The sequence below is a fragment of the Geotrypetes seraphini genome, chromosome 12 (assembly GCF_902459505.1).
Source record: "Geotrypetes seraphini chromosome 12, aGeoSer1.1, whole genome shotgun sequence".
Lineage (NCBI taxonomy): Eukaryota > Metazoa > Chordata > Amphibia > Gymnophiona > Dermophiidae > Geotrypetes > Geotrypetes seraphini.
The window spans coordinates 6,711,867-6,728,160 of NC_047095.1; the positions used below are offsets into that span (position 1 = coordinate 6,711,867).

The 16,294-nt window shown below is 43.6% G+C and overlaps 1 protein-coding gene across 4 annotated transcripts in view; it reads left to right on the forward strand.

Moving 5' to 3' along the window:
* The first annotated feature begins 269 nt into the window (after positions 1-269).
* Positions 270-16,294, forward strand: part of CAMSAP2 (calmodulin regulated spectrin associated protein family member 2) — a 231,822-nt gene continuing 215,797 nt past the window's right edge. For 3 of the 4 annotated variants that reach the window (XM_033916859.1, XM_033916855.1, XM_033916856.1), the window contains exon 1: positions 270-1,003. In XM_033916859.1, the coding sequence (XP_033772750.1) occupies positions 853-1,003 (151 nt within the window). In that variant the 5' untranslated portion in view covers positions 270-852. Of the gene's footprint in view, positions 1,004-1,103; positions 1,281-16,294 lie in introns of those variants that run through there. The other variant, XM_033916857.1, reaches the window with a different exon arrangement.

Consider the following 16,294-nt stretch of genomic DNA (forward strand, 5'->3'; position numbering starts at 1 on the left):
ATTTAATTTCACGCCTAATTACACAAAAACGCTCTAAGTAAGGCACATTATATACTAATACAGTTCATCAACTAATTTTTAATGAATTCGCAACGAAAATTACTGTTACAAAAGTACACGTACAGCAAGAATAAAAAAAAAAAAGACCAGAACCGGACAAACATCAAAGCTAAGAGATTCAAGAAACCACGTTGTGTGCGCGCGTGCACTCCATACATACATTTGATAGGGGGCTGCCTAGTGAAGCGTGTGTGAGCGTATAATGTGTGAGTGTCAGCGGGGGAGCAGGAGGGAGGGCGGACGGCGAGGAGCGCGCATGCGCAGCGCTGAGCTGCTCTTTTTCCGATCCAGTGCGGCAGGAAAACCGCAGCGGCGCCGGGAGACGGGAGATCCCGGAGGTGGGGGAGGAGCGGGCGAGAGACCCGGGCACGAGGGTTTGGAGACCGTGCGCGCGCGCGCGACACAGAAAGAGAGGAGCCCCTCTCCCCCCCACCCCACCCCCCCGCCGCCGCTCATGGAGACGGGATAGGATCGCGGCCGGGGTGGGCGCCGAGGGCTCGGGGGAGGGGGTCTTGACAGCTCTCTCTCCAGCTGAGTAGGACGGGGAAGGAGCCGAGCGCCGCGGCCCGGCCGGATGAACCGAAACAAAAGAGCCGGGAAGGGAGAGCGGCCAGCGCTGCGGCGACGGTGACCCTTGCCAGCCAGTCCACCTACTGTCACCATAGGATCTGAACCCACTGAACATTATTATTTTTTTTTTGCCCCCCACTATAAAATAGTATTATTATTATTTATTTAATTAAAAAAAATAAAATAAAATAAAATTCGGGCTTGGGAAGAAAAACCATGTAAATGGCTGTAAAGATGGGCGATGTCGCAGACAGCAAGGAAACGAGGAGGACCTTCATTGTTCCTGCCATCAAACCCTTTGACCATTATGATTTTGCTCGGGCTAAGATCGCCTGTAATCTGGCCTGGCTGCTGGCCAAAGCCTTCGGCACAGGTAGGTGGCGCCTTGCGCGGCTACCGGGAGATTTACGAGGCGGTGGGGGAGGGGGAGGGGGGGTGCCATTTCGGAGAGAGGGAAACTCCCCGCCTCCCTCCGTTCCTTCTCGGGCGCCTTTCCCATCGCAGCCTTCCTTGAATTGTCTGGCTGCGAGAGGGGAGACCCGCCGCTTGCGAGCTCAGGATTTGCTGGGCTTTGCGGAGTGAAGGGCTGGGAAAGGTCTCTTAAGCCTGGACATTTCCGGTGATGTCAAGACCGGGCTCAGGGAGGCGAGGTGAGGAAGAAACCCGACCAGGCTTCCCCGCAGTCCCCCCTAGAAGTGACCCTGCTGCTGGCGGTCCGGGGGCGTTTTCAGTGATTATAATGACGGATCGTCTTCATTTTTCCATCTTTTGTTCGTTATTGGCCTTATAGAGTGCCTTCTAGATGCAGCTGACAACTGCTGCTACTATAGTCTTCTACTAAAACAACATGATTGAAAGGTTTTAAAGCACTGTAAAAATTCAGATACTAAATAAGCACTGTTTATAATGCAGTAGTGAACTGTCGTTGTTAAGTGGCTAAGCTGTGTTTATGCTAGATTTCATCCCTGCTCCCTAAAGACTATGGAAGAGAGCTGCCAGTTATGCATGATGTTGATAGGAGCTAGCTGCATGGTAGATATGTCAAACAAGCAAAAAAAAAAAAAAAAAAAAAGCCCCAACAGCTTGGGGATATAATTAATTGCAAGACTGAGAGCAAGAGTGCAGAACAAGATAATTCTGGTACCACTTTCCATGTTTTATTTAAAATTTGATTAATCGCTTAATCGTACCAGCCATGTACATTATTAAAAAGCTTTACAACTTTCAGGGGGAACAAATATGCAAACAATACTCAAGGCACATGACATACACTACAAAAGGGGAAAAAGGGTAAGAAATACAAGAATTAACAGCAAAGAAACAAAGGGTTAAACAACAGGAGGGGAGAAATAAAAATAACAAGAGTATAAAATTCAAAGGAGCAGATCAAATCTAAGAAACTAGTCAGCTCTCGGGATGAGCAGAAAGCTGGTGACATTAATCATCGGGCCTCATAGATGGCGTCCCAGTAAAAATATGAATGAATTGAAATTGCAAAAACCACAATTGAAATGTGAACCTATAAATCAAATAAAGGGATACAAAGGGCTCCTTTTACTAAGGTGCGCTAGCGTTTTTAGCACGCGCAAACCACGCACTAAATGAAAAATACTAACGCAAGTTCTGTGGAGGCGTTGTGCGCTAAAAACGCTAGCGCACCTTAGTAAAAGGAGCCCAAAAATCGAATTGACCTGGAATTTAAAATGAATTAGTCGTGAGTATCAGAGTACAGCTCACCAATGAGTGTGCCGGTTGGTTTTCTGCTATTTAGAGAATTGGGGGTTGAGGGTTGTTTAGGCATGTTTTGCTTTTTGTGCTTGCTGAGGGGAGCGGGGTTTCTGTGTTTTGGGGGGGAGAAGGGGTTTTGGGGTTTTTTTTGGAGGGGGGAGTTGTTGGGGGGGGCTCTTATACTATGGAAAATGTTTTGATGACTACCTCTTTGTTGTATTCTGTTCTTTGCTTGATATCTTTGTAAGTATTTCTACAGTGTTGTTTTGGATGTGTTTGGTTCTGTTCTGGACTTGTCATCAATAAAATATTATTTGACACAAAATGAATTAGTCGTTCACCACTGAATAGTAGTGACTGCTATGTCAAATACAGCCTCAAAATGAAGTTAAACTGTATTGCTCCCATTCTAGGAAATGTTCCCTTTTGTAAGAAATTGTGTGTAGTCTGGTGCTTTGAACATTTTTCCTCACAATTGTGTAGGCTGATCGATATGTTTGGAGTGTAAAGTTTGGAATTTCAGTTGTACAGTTACTTGAGAAGTCAATTAAGATTTCTTAATGTTGACATAATAAAAGTTAATTGCACCTTGGGATATGCTTTATCCAGCTGAAGCATGTCAACAGTTAACATAGCAAATGTTAGTAGATAAGGACCTCTAACTTTCCTAGTTTTCCTGTATTATGGTACTGTGAGCTATATCTTCAATCGTTGGCTGTACAAGCTTGAGCACCTGTGTATATGAGCCAACTCTGTGGGTCTGAGCACCTTAATATTGACACGTTCCTTCATTGTGCCCAAGGGAGAGGGAATTTGTGTTGTATTTGACACTCGCAGTCATTTTGAAATATTGACACCTGGGCATCAGTAGTGTATGATCGAGACGTTCAAATATGTCACGGGCCGTATCGAGATGGAAGAAGATCTCTTTTTTTCTTAAAGGACCCACAGCAACAAGAGGGCATCTGTTGAAAATCAGGGGAGGGAAATTTCATGGCGACACTAGAAAATATTTCTTCACCGAAAGGGTGGTTGATCGCTGGAATAATCTTCCATTACAGGTAATTGAGGCCAGCAGCGTGCCAGATTTTAAGAAAAGATGGGATTGACGTGAGATCTCTTCATGGAGGAAGTTAGGGAGTGGGTCATTAGAGTGGGCAGACTAGATGGGCCGTGGCCCTTTTCTGCCATCATTTTCTATGTTTCTATGTTTTTGTTTTTGTTTTTTGAAGTTGCCTCCACTGGGTCAGACCAGAGGTCCATTGCGCCCAGCAGTCCGCACCCGCAGTGGCCCATCAGGTCCATGACCTGTCAAGTGGTCCCTGACTCTACCTATAACCTATCTCTACTTCTCTCCGTACCCCTCTATCCCCTTATCCTTCAGGAATTTATCCAAACCTTCTTTGAATCCCTGTAGCGTGTTCTGCCCTATCACAACCTCCGGGAGAGCGTTCCATGTGTCCACCACTCTCTGGGTGAAGAAGAACTTCCTGGCATTGGTTCTAAACCTGTCCCCTTTCAGTTTCTCCGAGTGCCCCTTTGTACTTGTGGTTCCCCACAGTCTGAAGACTGTAAAGCGCTACCAGATGCACGCAGCGCTGTACATTCTTGATCAATGTCGGATTTTATCTTCCCTCCTCACTTTTCCATCCAGTCTCTGAACCCTGATCTTACAACTGACCTTTATATCTATCTCCAGCGTAAATACATTAATCTGTCTCTGCCTGTTAATTCAGTATCACACTTCATGTTTCTCTTTTATGGTATGTACAATTTGGATTTTCACCTTTTTCACTCAGGTTCTAATTTATGAGGGTGGGTGACTTAATCTTATCAGGTTTCTTCTCATCCCCTCTAGAAAGTGGAGAATGACAGGGGGACAAATTTGTCAGTCCCCGCAGGAACTCAATTTTCCCAGCCCGGCCCCTGAGTTTTGTCGCCATCTCTGCTCCATTCCTGTAAGCTCTGCCTTAATCGCACAAGCCTCGAACACTTATGATTTTAAAGTGTTTGAGGCTTGTGCAGATGAGGACGGAGCTTGCAGGGATGGGGCAGAAACAGGAAAAGAACTCGACGGGATGGGACGGGAAAATGAGTTCCCGCAGGGACAGGGAAAAATTTGTTCCCGTGTCATTCTCTACTAGAGAGTTGTGGTTTCTTGTTCTGCTTGTTTTGCTTCTGGTGTTGTAGCTTTTTCTTTTGTTCTTTGAATTGTTCATCAGTGACTATAATTCAATGAGTCAATAGTGTGTTGTTTTGTTTTGTTTTTTTAGCACTTCAGTGATGACAATTTTATTGCCAGGTGTATTGATAAATGTATTATTTAATGATAAGTGTTTACTCCTTCTTTAAGGTTTTTTCCCCTTCTTTTGCAAGGCATTGCAGATGTAAATCAGAGCAAACCTAAAGAGACAGGAAACTGCTACCACAGCTGAATGTTCTAGTAATAGTTTCCTTAGAGGTTTTCAAAAATGATGCTGTTCCTTGTTTGCTGTAGCTTTTATTCCCTAGGCTTGGCTGGAGCAATGTTTTACTTATTTTTAACTATTGCTTGGTTTGTAGTTTGCATTACACATATCTCTTTTGCTTGTCAAGCAATATAGACAATGATTAAATCATTGTCCTATGTTTTCTGCCAACAGATGTAGTGCTAGCAAAAAGTTAACCCTGGAATAAAAGCAGCACACTGCACATTCAGTATAAAGTGAAACTAGTGTTACTAGGTCTGAAGCTACCAAATAACGTGTGCTTGTTTGATTTTGATTTTAAGATGTTCTCAGCCAAGATCATGTCTAGCTACATTTAATTAACAAAGCTAACCTGAGCTCTTACATTTGGACACTGGCCAAGAGGGGTATTAAGTGGCTAGAGGTCAATTTTTAGATCATGAATGTTTCTGGGGGGTGGGTTTTTTTTTTAATGCAGAATTTTGCAATCTGGTAGTTGCTTCTGACAAGTCTCAGTTGTACTTGACTCCAAAATGTCTGTCTGTTTCCTTAGGGTCACAGCCATTGCGATCCACAAAGGAACTTGCCTCTAGCACAGAGGATTGTGTTCTGCTCAGTATAACCGAATTGCTGGCGCTTTGTTTGAAAAGCAATTTCAAATATGGTTAAATCATGTCCCTGCAAATTCAGGATATCTTGGTCCCATTTTTTTTAGCTATTGAAATGTAGTGCTTTGTCATCATCACTTGGAGTAGGGGAAGTATCCTACTCTCCCAAACTATTTTATCAGTCAGGGAACACAGCTAACCAGTGTTTTCTCAACCTTTTCAAGCCAAGTACCCCCTAAGCCTAACAAATACCAACCGAGTACCCCTGCCCAAACTCCACCCCAGACATGCCCAAACTCCGCCCCTGATGCAATTTCTTCCATCCATTTTTCTTATACACACAATATAATCTTATTAATAAATAATTATAAAAACACAAAGCACACAGTTTGCAGAGAAAGGCAAATGAGTTTAAAATATGCAATGTCACCTCAGTAACAACTATAGAAAAAATGGACAAATATAGTGCAAAATATAGACAGCAGATACAAATTCTCAAAACTGACACATTTTGATCACTAAATTGAAAATAAAATTAAATCACCCTTTGTCAGGTGATTTAATGAGTCTCTGGTTGCACTTCCTTCTGACTCTGCATCCAATATTTCTTTCTTCACTCAGGCCCAACAATTGTCCCTTTCTATTCCATCCTCCTTTGTCCCAAGTTAATGCCCCCTCGCCTTCACTGCCTTCCAGCATCCCAAGTTAGTGCCCCCTTCCCCTCACTGCCTTCCAGTCTTTGTCCTCCCTCCCGCGCTGAAGCCTGCCTCCCTCCCGCGCTGAAGTCTGCCTGCCTCCTTCGCCAAAGCCAGCCAGCCTGTCTCCCTCACTGCCTGCCACACCGAAGCCAGCCAGCCTGCCTGCCTCCCTTCCTCCCTGCTGTGCTGAAGCCAACCAGCATGACTCCCTCCCACGCCGAAGCCTCCTCTCACCCAGTCTGCTGTCGCCACTCGCCACAACTGCAGTAAGGGAAAGAAAGGGCCAAGCGCGACCCACAAGCCTTTCCCCAATGTCAATTTGGACGTCGGAGAGAAGGTTCGGCCAGCCAAGCAGCAATTGGCTGGCCCAGACCTTCTCTCTGACATCAAAATTGACATCGGGAGAAGGCTTGTGAACTGTGCTTGGCCCTTCCCTTCCTGCAATTGCGTTGGTGAGCAGGGTACAGCAGCAGTGGGGGCGGGAGGGGCAAGGACAGAGGTCAGCTCGCGTACCCCCAATGAGTGGTCCACGTGCCCCCTGGGGTACGCGTACCGTGTATTGAGAAACCCTGTTCTAAACTGATAGCGTCAGAGCCAGCCAGGAGGCTGTAGAAAAAGTTATTTGACACTCCAATGGATAAACTTAAAACTGGGTTATATCAAATTTTCTGGACCTTTTGATCAGATATTATAGTGTATAATGAAAGAAGAAATAGAATAAGTCAAGCTTTGACAGTGTATGGATTTGGTCTTTCACAAGTGCTGTGTACTGGAATTTCCCAACCTGTCATTGGGACCCTGCAGCCAGTCAGGGTTTCATGATATCCACCAGAAATACAGTACATATGAGGGGAAACAGCTGCATACACTAGGGATCCGTACATAACTTGCATATGCAATTATAGCTCATGTATATTTATTACATTTGTCCTGAAAACCCAACTGACTGCACGTTCCCTGGGCAGGTTTCAAAAGTAGTGTGAGACACTTGAACCTGTGCCAGAAGAGAGGCTGTTGATATGGGTGGGGATGGGTGAGTGAGTGACCTTCAATGCCTCTTGACAATGGTGATTTGCTCCCTGTGTACGGCTTATTACCAATGGTGGCCCACCAGTTCAAAGCAATGTTGCTTTGCTGTGATTTGAAATTGGCTACAGATCTATGGGCGTGTTCATTTTGGCTTCTTTTATATGCTTTTCTGGGTTATCGGAGAGGATTAAGAAGTGTCATGCAGGTAGCAACACCGCTTTAGCACTGTGGTAGTGCTTTGTAATGTTCGCTGCATCTTTTGTCAGGACTTATGTAAGTGTTGGGTGATGGCTCATCACTGTCCTTTTCTTTTCTATAGACATTTTCCCAGATGTTCCATTGCTGTGGTCTATGCTCCCTCTCTCTGCAGGCACTGCCCTGCCTCTCGCTGCTTGTGCATGTTAATCTGGTTAATGCCTTCCAGAGCCTGGCTCGGGGGATCTGAGGGTCAAGTAGTACTCAGGAGACCGTGGCTCTGTGGTCAGATTAATATACTGAGAACCAGAAGTCTAGGATTCCCCATTCACCCTGGGGCCTCAACACAGGCTTACCCAGTGCTGGTTTAGACCCACTGCATGGCTGCAGTTGCATTTCTGATTGTCCCATTGATTTTTCCTAATTAGCGGTTCATATATGCAATGAGGCAAATTCAGGAGTGGATCATCCTGTTTGGTCAACCCAGGGCTAGTGTTAAAACATGTTGGGACCCATGACAGAAGTTTAGCAGGGAGTCTCAAAGCCCGTCAGCAGGCTGTATCTTCTCCAGTTTCAGGTAAGCTTAGGGGACCCCTGGAGCCAAGAGGCCCAGGTCTTGTTTGATCCAGGGCTGGTGTTAGAAGGGGTGCAATCTGGGATGGCACTTGTATGATTTTGTATAGCAGTTTGTGGTATGAACTGAAGACTAACCCCTGGCTTTTTGAGCGAGTCTGAGAAGCTGTAATTTGTAGGGGTGTGGTTAATGCCCTGCACATGACTAACCTGATTAAATTAATGACCTTCCCAAAAGCAGGAGGCTTACACATCCTGTAAAAATAGAAAACACACAGAACTGATGGGAGGCCTTCGGTGCCAGGTCAGTGCAAAATTCATTAACGTGAGACAGAATCCATGTGACAAGCTGGAGCCAGTGAGGAAAATGTAGTAAGGGCATTAATAAAATGCTGCATTCTACTGCAGATTGCTCTTAGTTTTGTCTTGTTCACAGAAACATCTTCAGGGTCTGCAGTGTTTTCAGGTTTGAGCCCTTATAAGTTTTGTGCATGTCTTAGAGATGCAGTGTTTGTATAATATCTGGAGTTTTAAAAGGAGACTCCTGACAATGGAAGAAAAAGACCGAGGGGGAGATTCTCAAAGCTCCGGCAACTGGGTAAAAAATACCGGGAAGCGATTTTGTTTTGCCGGGCTAAGCTCAGCACAAATAGCATGCAAATTAAATGCACACTCTTTGTGCCCGGTAAAAGGGGGGAGGAACTGTGCCTGGCGCTTGTACAAAAGAGCTAAGCAGTAGGCACAGATTTTCTGCACAGGCCCAGTATAGCTCCTGATTTCCAGAGCTCACGAGTAGTTTATTAGAATTAAAAAAATGATTTTGGGTTTTTTTTTTTTTTTAATATCCAATATGGATGCACCTGTTATGTATGTACAACGCTTATGGTCATAACACAGCTGTTAGGTGCAGGACGCAGACACACAGACCTCTACTGGCAGCTCCAGACCTGCTGGAAAATTTGACCTGGTAAGAGGTGGGCATTACAAGGAGTGCTCATTTTAATACTAATAAACTCCTTGTACTGCATTTGCATAGGGGTGGCTGCTACCATGATGGTAAAAAACAAACAAACCCCTGAGAACACTTTTGAGTATTGGAGGCTGAGCTGCCTTGCAAGTAAGATTGGCTACAACTAGTCTTACTTGTGCAGCAAGCTTTTGAGAATCTTTTCCTGAGACTGCAAGAAGCTGGAGCCAGCACGCTCTGCACTGCCCTGCAGAGGACCTGGTTCTGGTCCTGGTCCTGAATCTGACATTTGCTTTCACAGTGGGCCAAGGCTGCCCTTAGGGGAAGACAATCGGGTTGATGATGGAATCCATTAGCAGAATTTAGCCAATGTCTTTGGCTATAATTTTTTTTTTTTTTTAATAAATCTTTATTGATTTTTAAACTTTGACAATGCAATACAAATATCTGAACATAAATATTTCATAAAACGCATTATTAAACATACAATTTATACTTAGAACAATCATTTTCTCCCCCCCCTAACCAAATTACTACAATACGACAAATTATGTAATTATAAACAAAATATCTTTCCCTCCCCCCTCCCTCCCCTGGAGCAAATGAATTGTTGTGCTGTTCAGGGATCAAGAGGAGGAAGTAGAGGTATTGAGGGTGCGAGAAGTGTTGGACGCTTCAGCCTTGACTGGGAGCTCAGGAAGCTGCAGCAGCGGCTGACTCAGTTGGAAAAAGCTCTTTGGGTTTCTATTGGAAAGAGGACTGCAGCAGGAGGTGAGAAGGAGAGCAGAGCACTGAAGGGAGAGGAGACTTCAGGTGAGTTGGGGCTTGAAGGAGAGGACTGCACCAAGGTGGGATGTGCATACTTGCTGGGGAAGAAATGCAATCACTGTGGAGGACTCTTTCATGCCCCTCCTCCCCAAACAAAATAAATTATTGGGCAGAGGCACGGGGTCAGGGCATTTCATTCCTGGAGGAATTTTCAAACCCCTGGCTTTGGCAACTACATGTGTTCAAGCACCAGGTGCTGATAGGTCCTAAAGCAGTTTCTGAAAAACACATAAGAGAAAACAGCCATTTAGCTCATGGACTAATTGAGGTCACAATAATGTGCTAAAAGTAACTATTATCATCATGGTATGATGAAGCCATCAACAGGGTGCAAGAACCCTTAACTTCACACAGGTAATGAGAAAACACATGCCGGTAGATGCTGAATTTGGCAAGACCACCCTGAGGGGGTTAATTTTTGGTGTCCTAATATTGGTCTGGAAAGATCAGGTAGAAGAAGGGAAAGGGGGAAAGTAGTGGTAGTGGTGTCACTATGGTAGAAGTTCTAGGGGAGAAGCAAGATGGCCGCGGTTTAGTGAGGACGCCGACTTTCTGTCCTCCAGCTGATAATTTTCTTGTTACCTCTGAACGAGGATTTCCCCGATGCTGAAAAGGAGGGGGAGAGCGGCTGCCACAGCCCGGTAATCCAAACTCACCTCGTGACAACGGGGGACGATAGACGGCTTCCTAACATCTTCACCCCAGGGCGAACCAGCTATGCCGAGTCAGAGGTATCGCTCAGCCCAGCAGGACCTGTCCCTCCCCAACAGCCACAAGAAAAGGGAACTATGGCGGCTCAGAAGGGACAGGAAGTTACTTCCCTTCTTGAGCTGGAGGGCTCTCCGGTGTCCCTGGGTGTACATCTGGCAGCTGAAGAGACTGAGGAGAGGGCAGACAAGCCTTTCCCAGAGGGAGGACAGATTCCAGCTATTTCCCCACTGGAAAGGCCAGCAGAGTTCATGTTGGAGTCTATCTGGAAGGCTTTAGACTCCTTGTACCAGCTCTGTGCAGGAATTCTACCCCTAGTCAAGGACCATGGAAAAAAGATTGAAGAACTGCAGGAAGGAATGAAGACACAGGGGGTAAGATTGGACTCCTTGGACCAACAGGTTCAAGGGATACAAAAATCTCAAGTTACCTTAATGCAAGATAAACTATTGCTAGTAAGGAAAGTTGAAAATATGGAAAATTATACTAAAATGCTTAATTTAAGAATTCTTAACTTTCCTAAGGTTCTGGCAATGTCTCCAAGAGATCTATTTAATAAATTTTTAATGGAACTGTTTAAATACCCTGAGTCTGGACTTCTACCTTTACATAAGATATATTTCCTTCTAATATCTAAGAAGGCTTCACAATCAGAGGCATTACCTGATTCGACGAGTGACTTAACAAGAATATTGGAAACCTCAGTGGATGAAGCCATATTCTACACTTCTGGTGACATTTGTTTTTCAACAAGATAAAGAGGCACTTCTTAGGCTTTTTTTTAGGCTCAAAGAGGTGACCTTTATGGATTCTAAGATTTATATGTTTCCAGATGTTTCAAAGATAACTCAGACTAGAAGAAAAGAGTTCCTGCAATTGAAACAATCCGTACTGTCTTTGGGTGCTAAAGTTCAACTTAGATACCCTTGTAAATGTTTGATCCTTTTGGATCAACATTCTTATACTTTCTTTGACCCTTCTCAGTTACGTTTTTTCCTTGAGGGAAAAGGAGTAATCCCTCCCAGTACCTCTACGCGGACTTAGTCCTTATTAATAATTTAGAAGATGTACACTGCACTATTGATATGATAATTTTTATATTTATATTACTTTGATGAACTATCAGATCCCATGATGGAATGTATATTGCTTCTCCCAAATTGTGGACTTATTTTTAGAGATTGTTTAATCCTTAGGGAATACATTTTATTTTCTTGTTTAACTATATGCAATCTCCCTTTTTTTTTTCCTTTATATAGATGTTGTTAATGTATATCTATAAATTGAATAAATAAATAATTAAAAAAAAGAAGTTCTAGGAAGTGAGCAATGGCGTGTAACTCCCTGCCATATTTTTAGGATAGAAAACAGTCAAAAGCAGGGATCTCAAAGTCTCTCCTTGAGGGCCGCAATCCAGTCGGGTTTTCAGGATTTCCCCAATGAATATGCATTGAAAGCAGTGCATGCACATAGATCTCATGCATATTCATTGGGGAAATCCTGAAAACCCGACTGGGAGGCAGAATAGAATTACTGAAAGGAACTGCGCATGTCTTTTTCTGCTTGGTAAAATTGAAACGCATCTTTGATTTTGGGTGGCAACAGTCACATTTTCACCTTTTGGATATCAAACTCTTTTTTTTCTGTGTGGTTGATCTCATACATTGTGATATATAATATCCCACCCTCTTCAGAGAAGTTTCTAGAAATGCAGGACAGCTTCATACTTCAAGGATATTTTAGTAATTCACATGCAATTGATTTGCTGTAAAGTTAAAAAAAAAAAAGCCTAAGTTTAATGTAATGAGCAGTATGTTCTAAATTCACCGTGTATGCAAGAAGTAAATTACCTGTAACCATTAGAGGCTGAATATTAGAGGCTTCTGCTTCTGTCAGGCTAAAACCATGATCTGCAGTTTTCAAAGCCTACTTTTAAATTAGTATTTTCAAGATTGCTATAATGTATGGTACTCCTTGTATATTTTTAGTTTGAAAAAAAAAAGCTGCCATTTTTTAATAACTTCTGGGCATGGGTAAAAAGGGCCTCTTGGACCTCGAGTGGCTTGCTTTGTTATTGTTCAAGGCCTTCCTGGGCCTGTATATCGTCATCGTTTATTGACTTGATATTCTGCAGGGTACAGCTGTAAGTGTTTCTATGTGGTTTACAAAGATTAAAAGCTGCCAAGGGGAAAGTAGAGATGTGAACTGTGTTCATCAGGTATGTCTCTCTTATCTGTACCCTACTCCTCTGTTGCCAACTCCAGACTGTCCCTTCTATCTTGCTCCACACTGTATGCCTGGCTCTGTCTCTGACAATATTCAAATCTAGGCTAAAAGCGCACTTTTTCGAGGCTGCTTTTAACTCCTACTCCTACCCATGACTGTTTGATCATTCCCTTTGTGAGAAATTCCCTAATCCCTATTTGTTCTGTTTGTCATTTTAATTAGATTTTACGCTCTGTTAAGGAGGGATTCTTTTACATGTTTAATGTACAGCGCTGTGTATGTCTAGCAGCACTGCAGAAAGGCCATAAAATTACCACTAAACTCTTTTATTTCAAAATAAGGCAAACATTAACCACATTATGCACTTTAGGAGAAGGTGGGTTGATGCCTGGATAGCGCTCCCAAGGAAAATGGTGACAGAATTCAAAAGGGTGTGGGAAGAACACAGAGGATCTCTAATTGGAAAATAATGGTATTTATGTATTGAAGAACTAAGACCAGTACTGGGCAGACTTGTTGCACGGCCTGTGTCCCATATATGGCCGTTCAGTTAAGGATGGGCTGGGATGGTTTAGATGAGCTGGAGTGAGCTTCGACAGAGACTCCAGTAGAGTGTATGTTTGGGCAGACTGGATGGACCATTCAGGTCTTTATCTATCATCATTTACTATGTTACTGTGTGTGTAATAACCAATCAGTGCTATGCTGTACATCTTAAATGGGACCATTTTTATGTCTTATTTTAGCTGGCAGCACAAAACTTCTGGCTACCAAATGTTGAAGCTTTGACCTAGACAGTGGCAGCTGCGTCAGCAGAAGAGAGAGAACTTATAATCTTCTTTCAGAAGTAAATCTGGCAAAAGCCAGCCTGAGAAAGATGTGGTTTTGATGTAGTGTACTGTGTGTTTTTGTTTTTTTTAGAAGAAATTATTATCCATATAGTAACATAGTAACATAGTAGATGACGGCAGATAAAGACCCGAATGGTCCATCCAGTCTGCCCAACCTGATTCAATTTAAAAATTTTTTTTTTTTTTTTTTTTCTTCTTAGCTATTTCTGGGCGAGAATCCAAAGCTTTACCCGGTACTGTGCTTGGGTTCCAACTGCCGAAATCTCTGTTAAGACTTACTCCAGCCCATCTACACCCTCCCAGCCATTGAAGCCCTCCCCTGCCCATCCTCCTCCAAACGGCCATACACAGACACAGACCGTACAAGTCTGCCCAGTAACTGGCCTAGTTCAATCTTTAATATTATTTTCTGATTCTAAATCTTCTGTGTTCATCCCACGCTTCTTTGAACTCAGTCACAGTTTTACTCTCCACCACCTCTCCCGGGAGCGCATTCCAGGCATCCACCACCCTCTCCGTAAAGTAGAATTTCCTAACATTGCCCCTGAATCTACCACCCCTCAACCTCAAATTATGTCCTCTGGTTTTACCATTTTCCTTTCTCTGGAAAAGATTTTGTTCTACGTTAATACCCTTTAAGTATTTGAACGTCTGAATCATATCTCCCCTGTCTCTCCTTTCCTCTAGGGTATACATATTCAGGGCTTCCAGTCTCTCCTCATATGTCTTCTGGTGCAAGCCTCCTAACATTTTCGTCGCCCTCCTCTGGACCGCCTCAAGTCTTCTTACGTCTTTCGCCAGATACGGTCTCCAAAACTGAACACAATACTCCAAGTGGGGCCTCACCAATGACCTGTACAGGGGCATCAACACCTTCTTTCTTCTACTGACTACGCCTCTCTTTATACAGCCCAGAATCCTTCTGGCAGCAGCCACTGCCTTGTCACACTGTTTTTTCGCCTTTAGATCTTCGGACACTATCACCCCGAGGTCCCTCTCCCCGTCCGTGCATATCAGCTTCTCTCCTCCCAGCATATACGGTTCCTTCCTATTATTAATCCCCAAATGCATTACTCTGCATTTCTTTGCATTGAATTTTAGTTGCCAGGCATTAGACCATTCCTCTAACTTTTGCAGATCCTTTTTCATATTTTCCACTCCCTCTTCGGTGTCTACTCTGTTACAAATCTTGGTATCATCTGCAAAAAGGCACACTTTTCCTTCTAACCCTTCAGTAATGTCACTTACATACATATTGAACAGGATTGGCCCCAGCACCGAACCCTGAGGGACTCCACTAGTCACCTTTCCTTCCTTCGAGCGACTTCCATTAACCACCACCCTCTGGCGTCTGTCCGACAGCCAGTTTCTGACCCAGTTCACCACTTTGGGTCCTAACTTTAGCCCTTCAAGTTTGTTCAGCAGCCTCCTATGAGGAACTGTATCAAAGGCTTTGCTGAAATCCAAATAAATTACATCTAGCATATGTCCTCGATCCAGCTCTCTGGTCACCCAATCAAAAAATTCAATCAGGTTCGTTTGGCACGATTTACCTTTTGTAAAGCCATGTTGCCTCGGATCCTGTAACCCATTAGATTCAAGGAAATACACTATCCTTTCTTTCAGCAACACTTCCATTATTTTTCCAACAACTGAAGTGAGGCTCACCGGCCTGTAGTTTCCTGCTTCATCCCTGTGACCACTTTTATGAATAGGGACCACATCCGCTCTCCTCCAATCCCCAGGAATCACTCCCGTCTCCAGAGATTTGTTGAACAAGTCTTTAATAGGACTCGCCAGAACCTCTCTGAGTTCCCTTAGTATCCTGGGATGGATCCCGTCTGGTCCCATCGCTTTGTCCACCTTCAGTTTTTCAAGTTGCTCATAAACACCCTCCTCCGTGAACGGCGCAGAATCTACTCCATTTTCTCGTGTAACTTTGCCGGACAATCTCGGTCCTTCTCCAGGATTTTCTTCTGTGAACACAGAACAGAAGTATTTGTTTAGCACATTTGCTTTCTCCTCATCACTCTCCACATATTTGTTCCCAGCATCTTTTAGCCTAGCAATTCCATTTTTTATCTTCCTCCTTTCACTAATATATCTGAAAAAATTTTTATCTCCCTTTTTTACATTTTTAGCCATTTGTTCTTCCGCCTGTGCCTTCGCCAAACGTATCTCTCTCTTGGCTTCTTTCAGTTTCACCCTGTAGTCCTTTCTGCTCTCCTCTTCTTGGGTTTTTTTATATTTCATGAACGCCAACTCTTTCGCCTTTATTTTCTCAGCCACTAGGTTGGAGAACCATATCGGCTTCCTTTTTCTTTTGTTTTTATTGATTTTCTTCACATAAAGGTCCGTAGCCATTTTTATCGCTCCTTTCAGCTTTAAAGAAAAGAGCATTTTGTCTTAACTAGTAGTTTTTCTGCAGATGCTAAGGAGCTGTGTTGGTAATTTTTCAATTAAATTACTTATGGTATACTACTAAAATGTCCAAACCAGAAAAGGGGGAGGGAAGCATGTAGAGCAGGGCTGCCCAAGTCCGGTCCTCGAGATCTACTGGCAGGCCAGGTTTCAGGATATCCACAATGAACATGCATGAGAGAGATTTGCATACCAAGAAGGCAGTGCAGGCAAATCTCTCTCATACATATTCATTGTGGATATCCTGAAAACCTGGCCTGCCAGTAGATCTCGAGGACCCGATTTAGGCAGCCCTGATATAGAGCATGGTTCATGGAATTCTTTCTAGCCACTCTGCATATGTTTTGTGAATCTATGATCAGGAGAATATAGAAAAGGGGAGAAA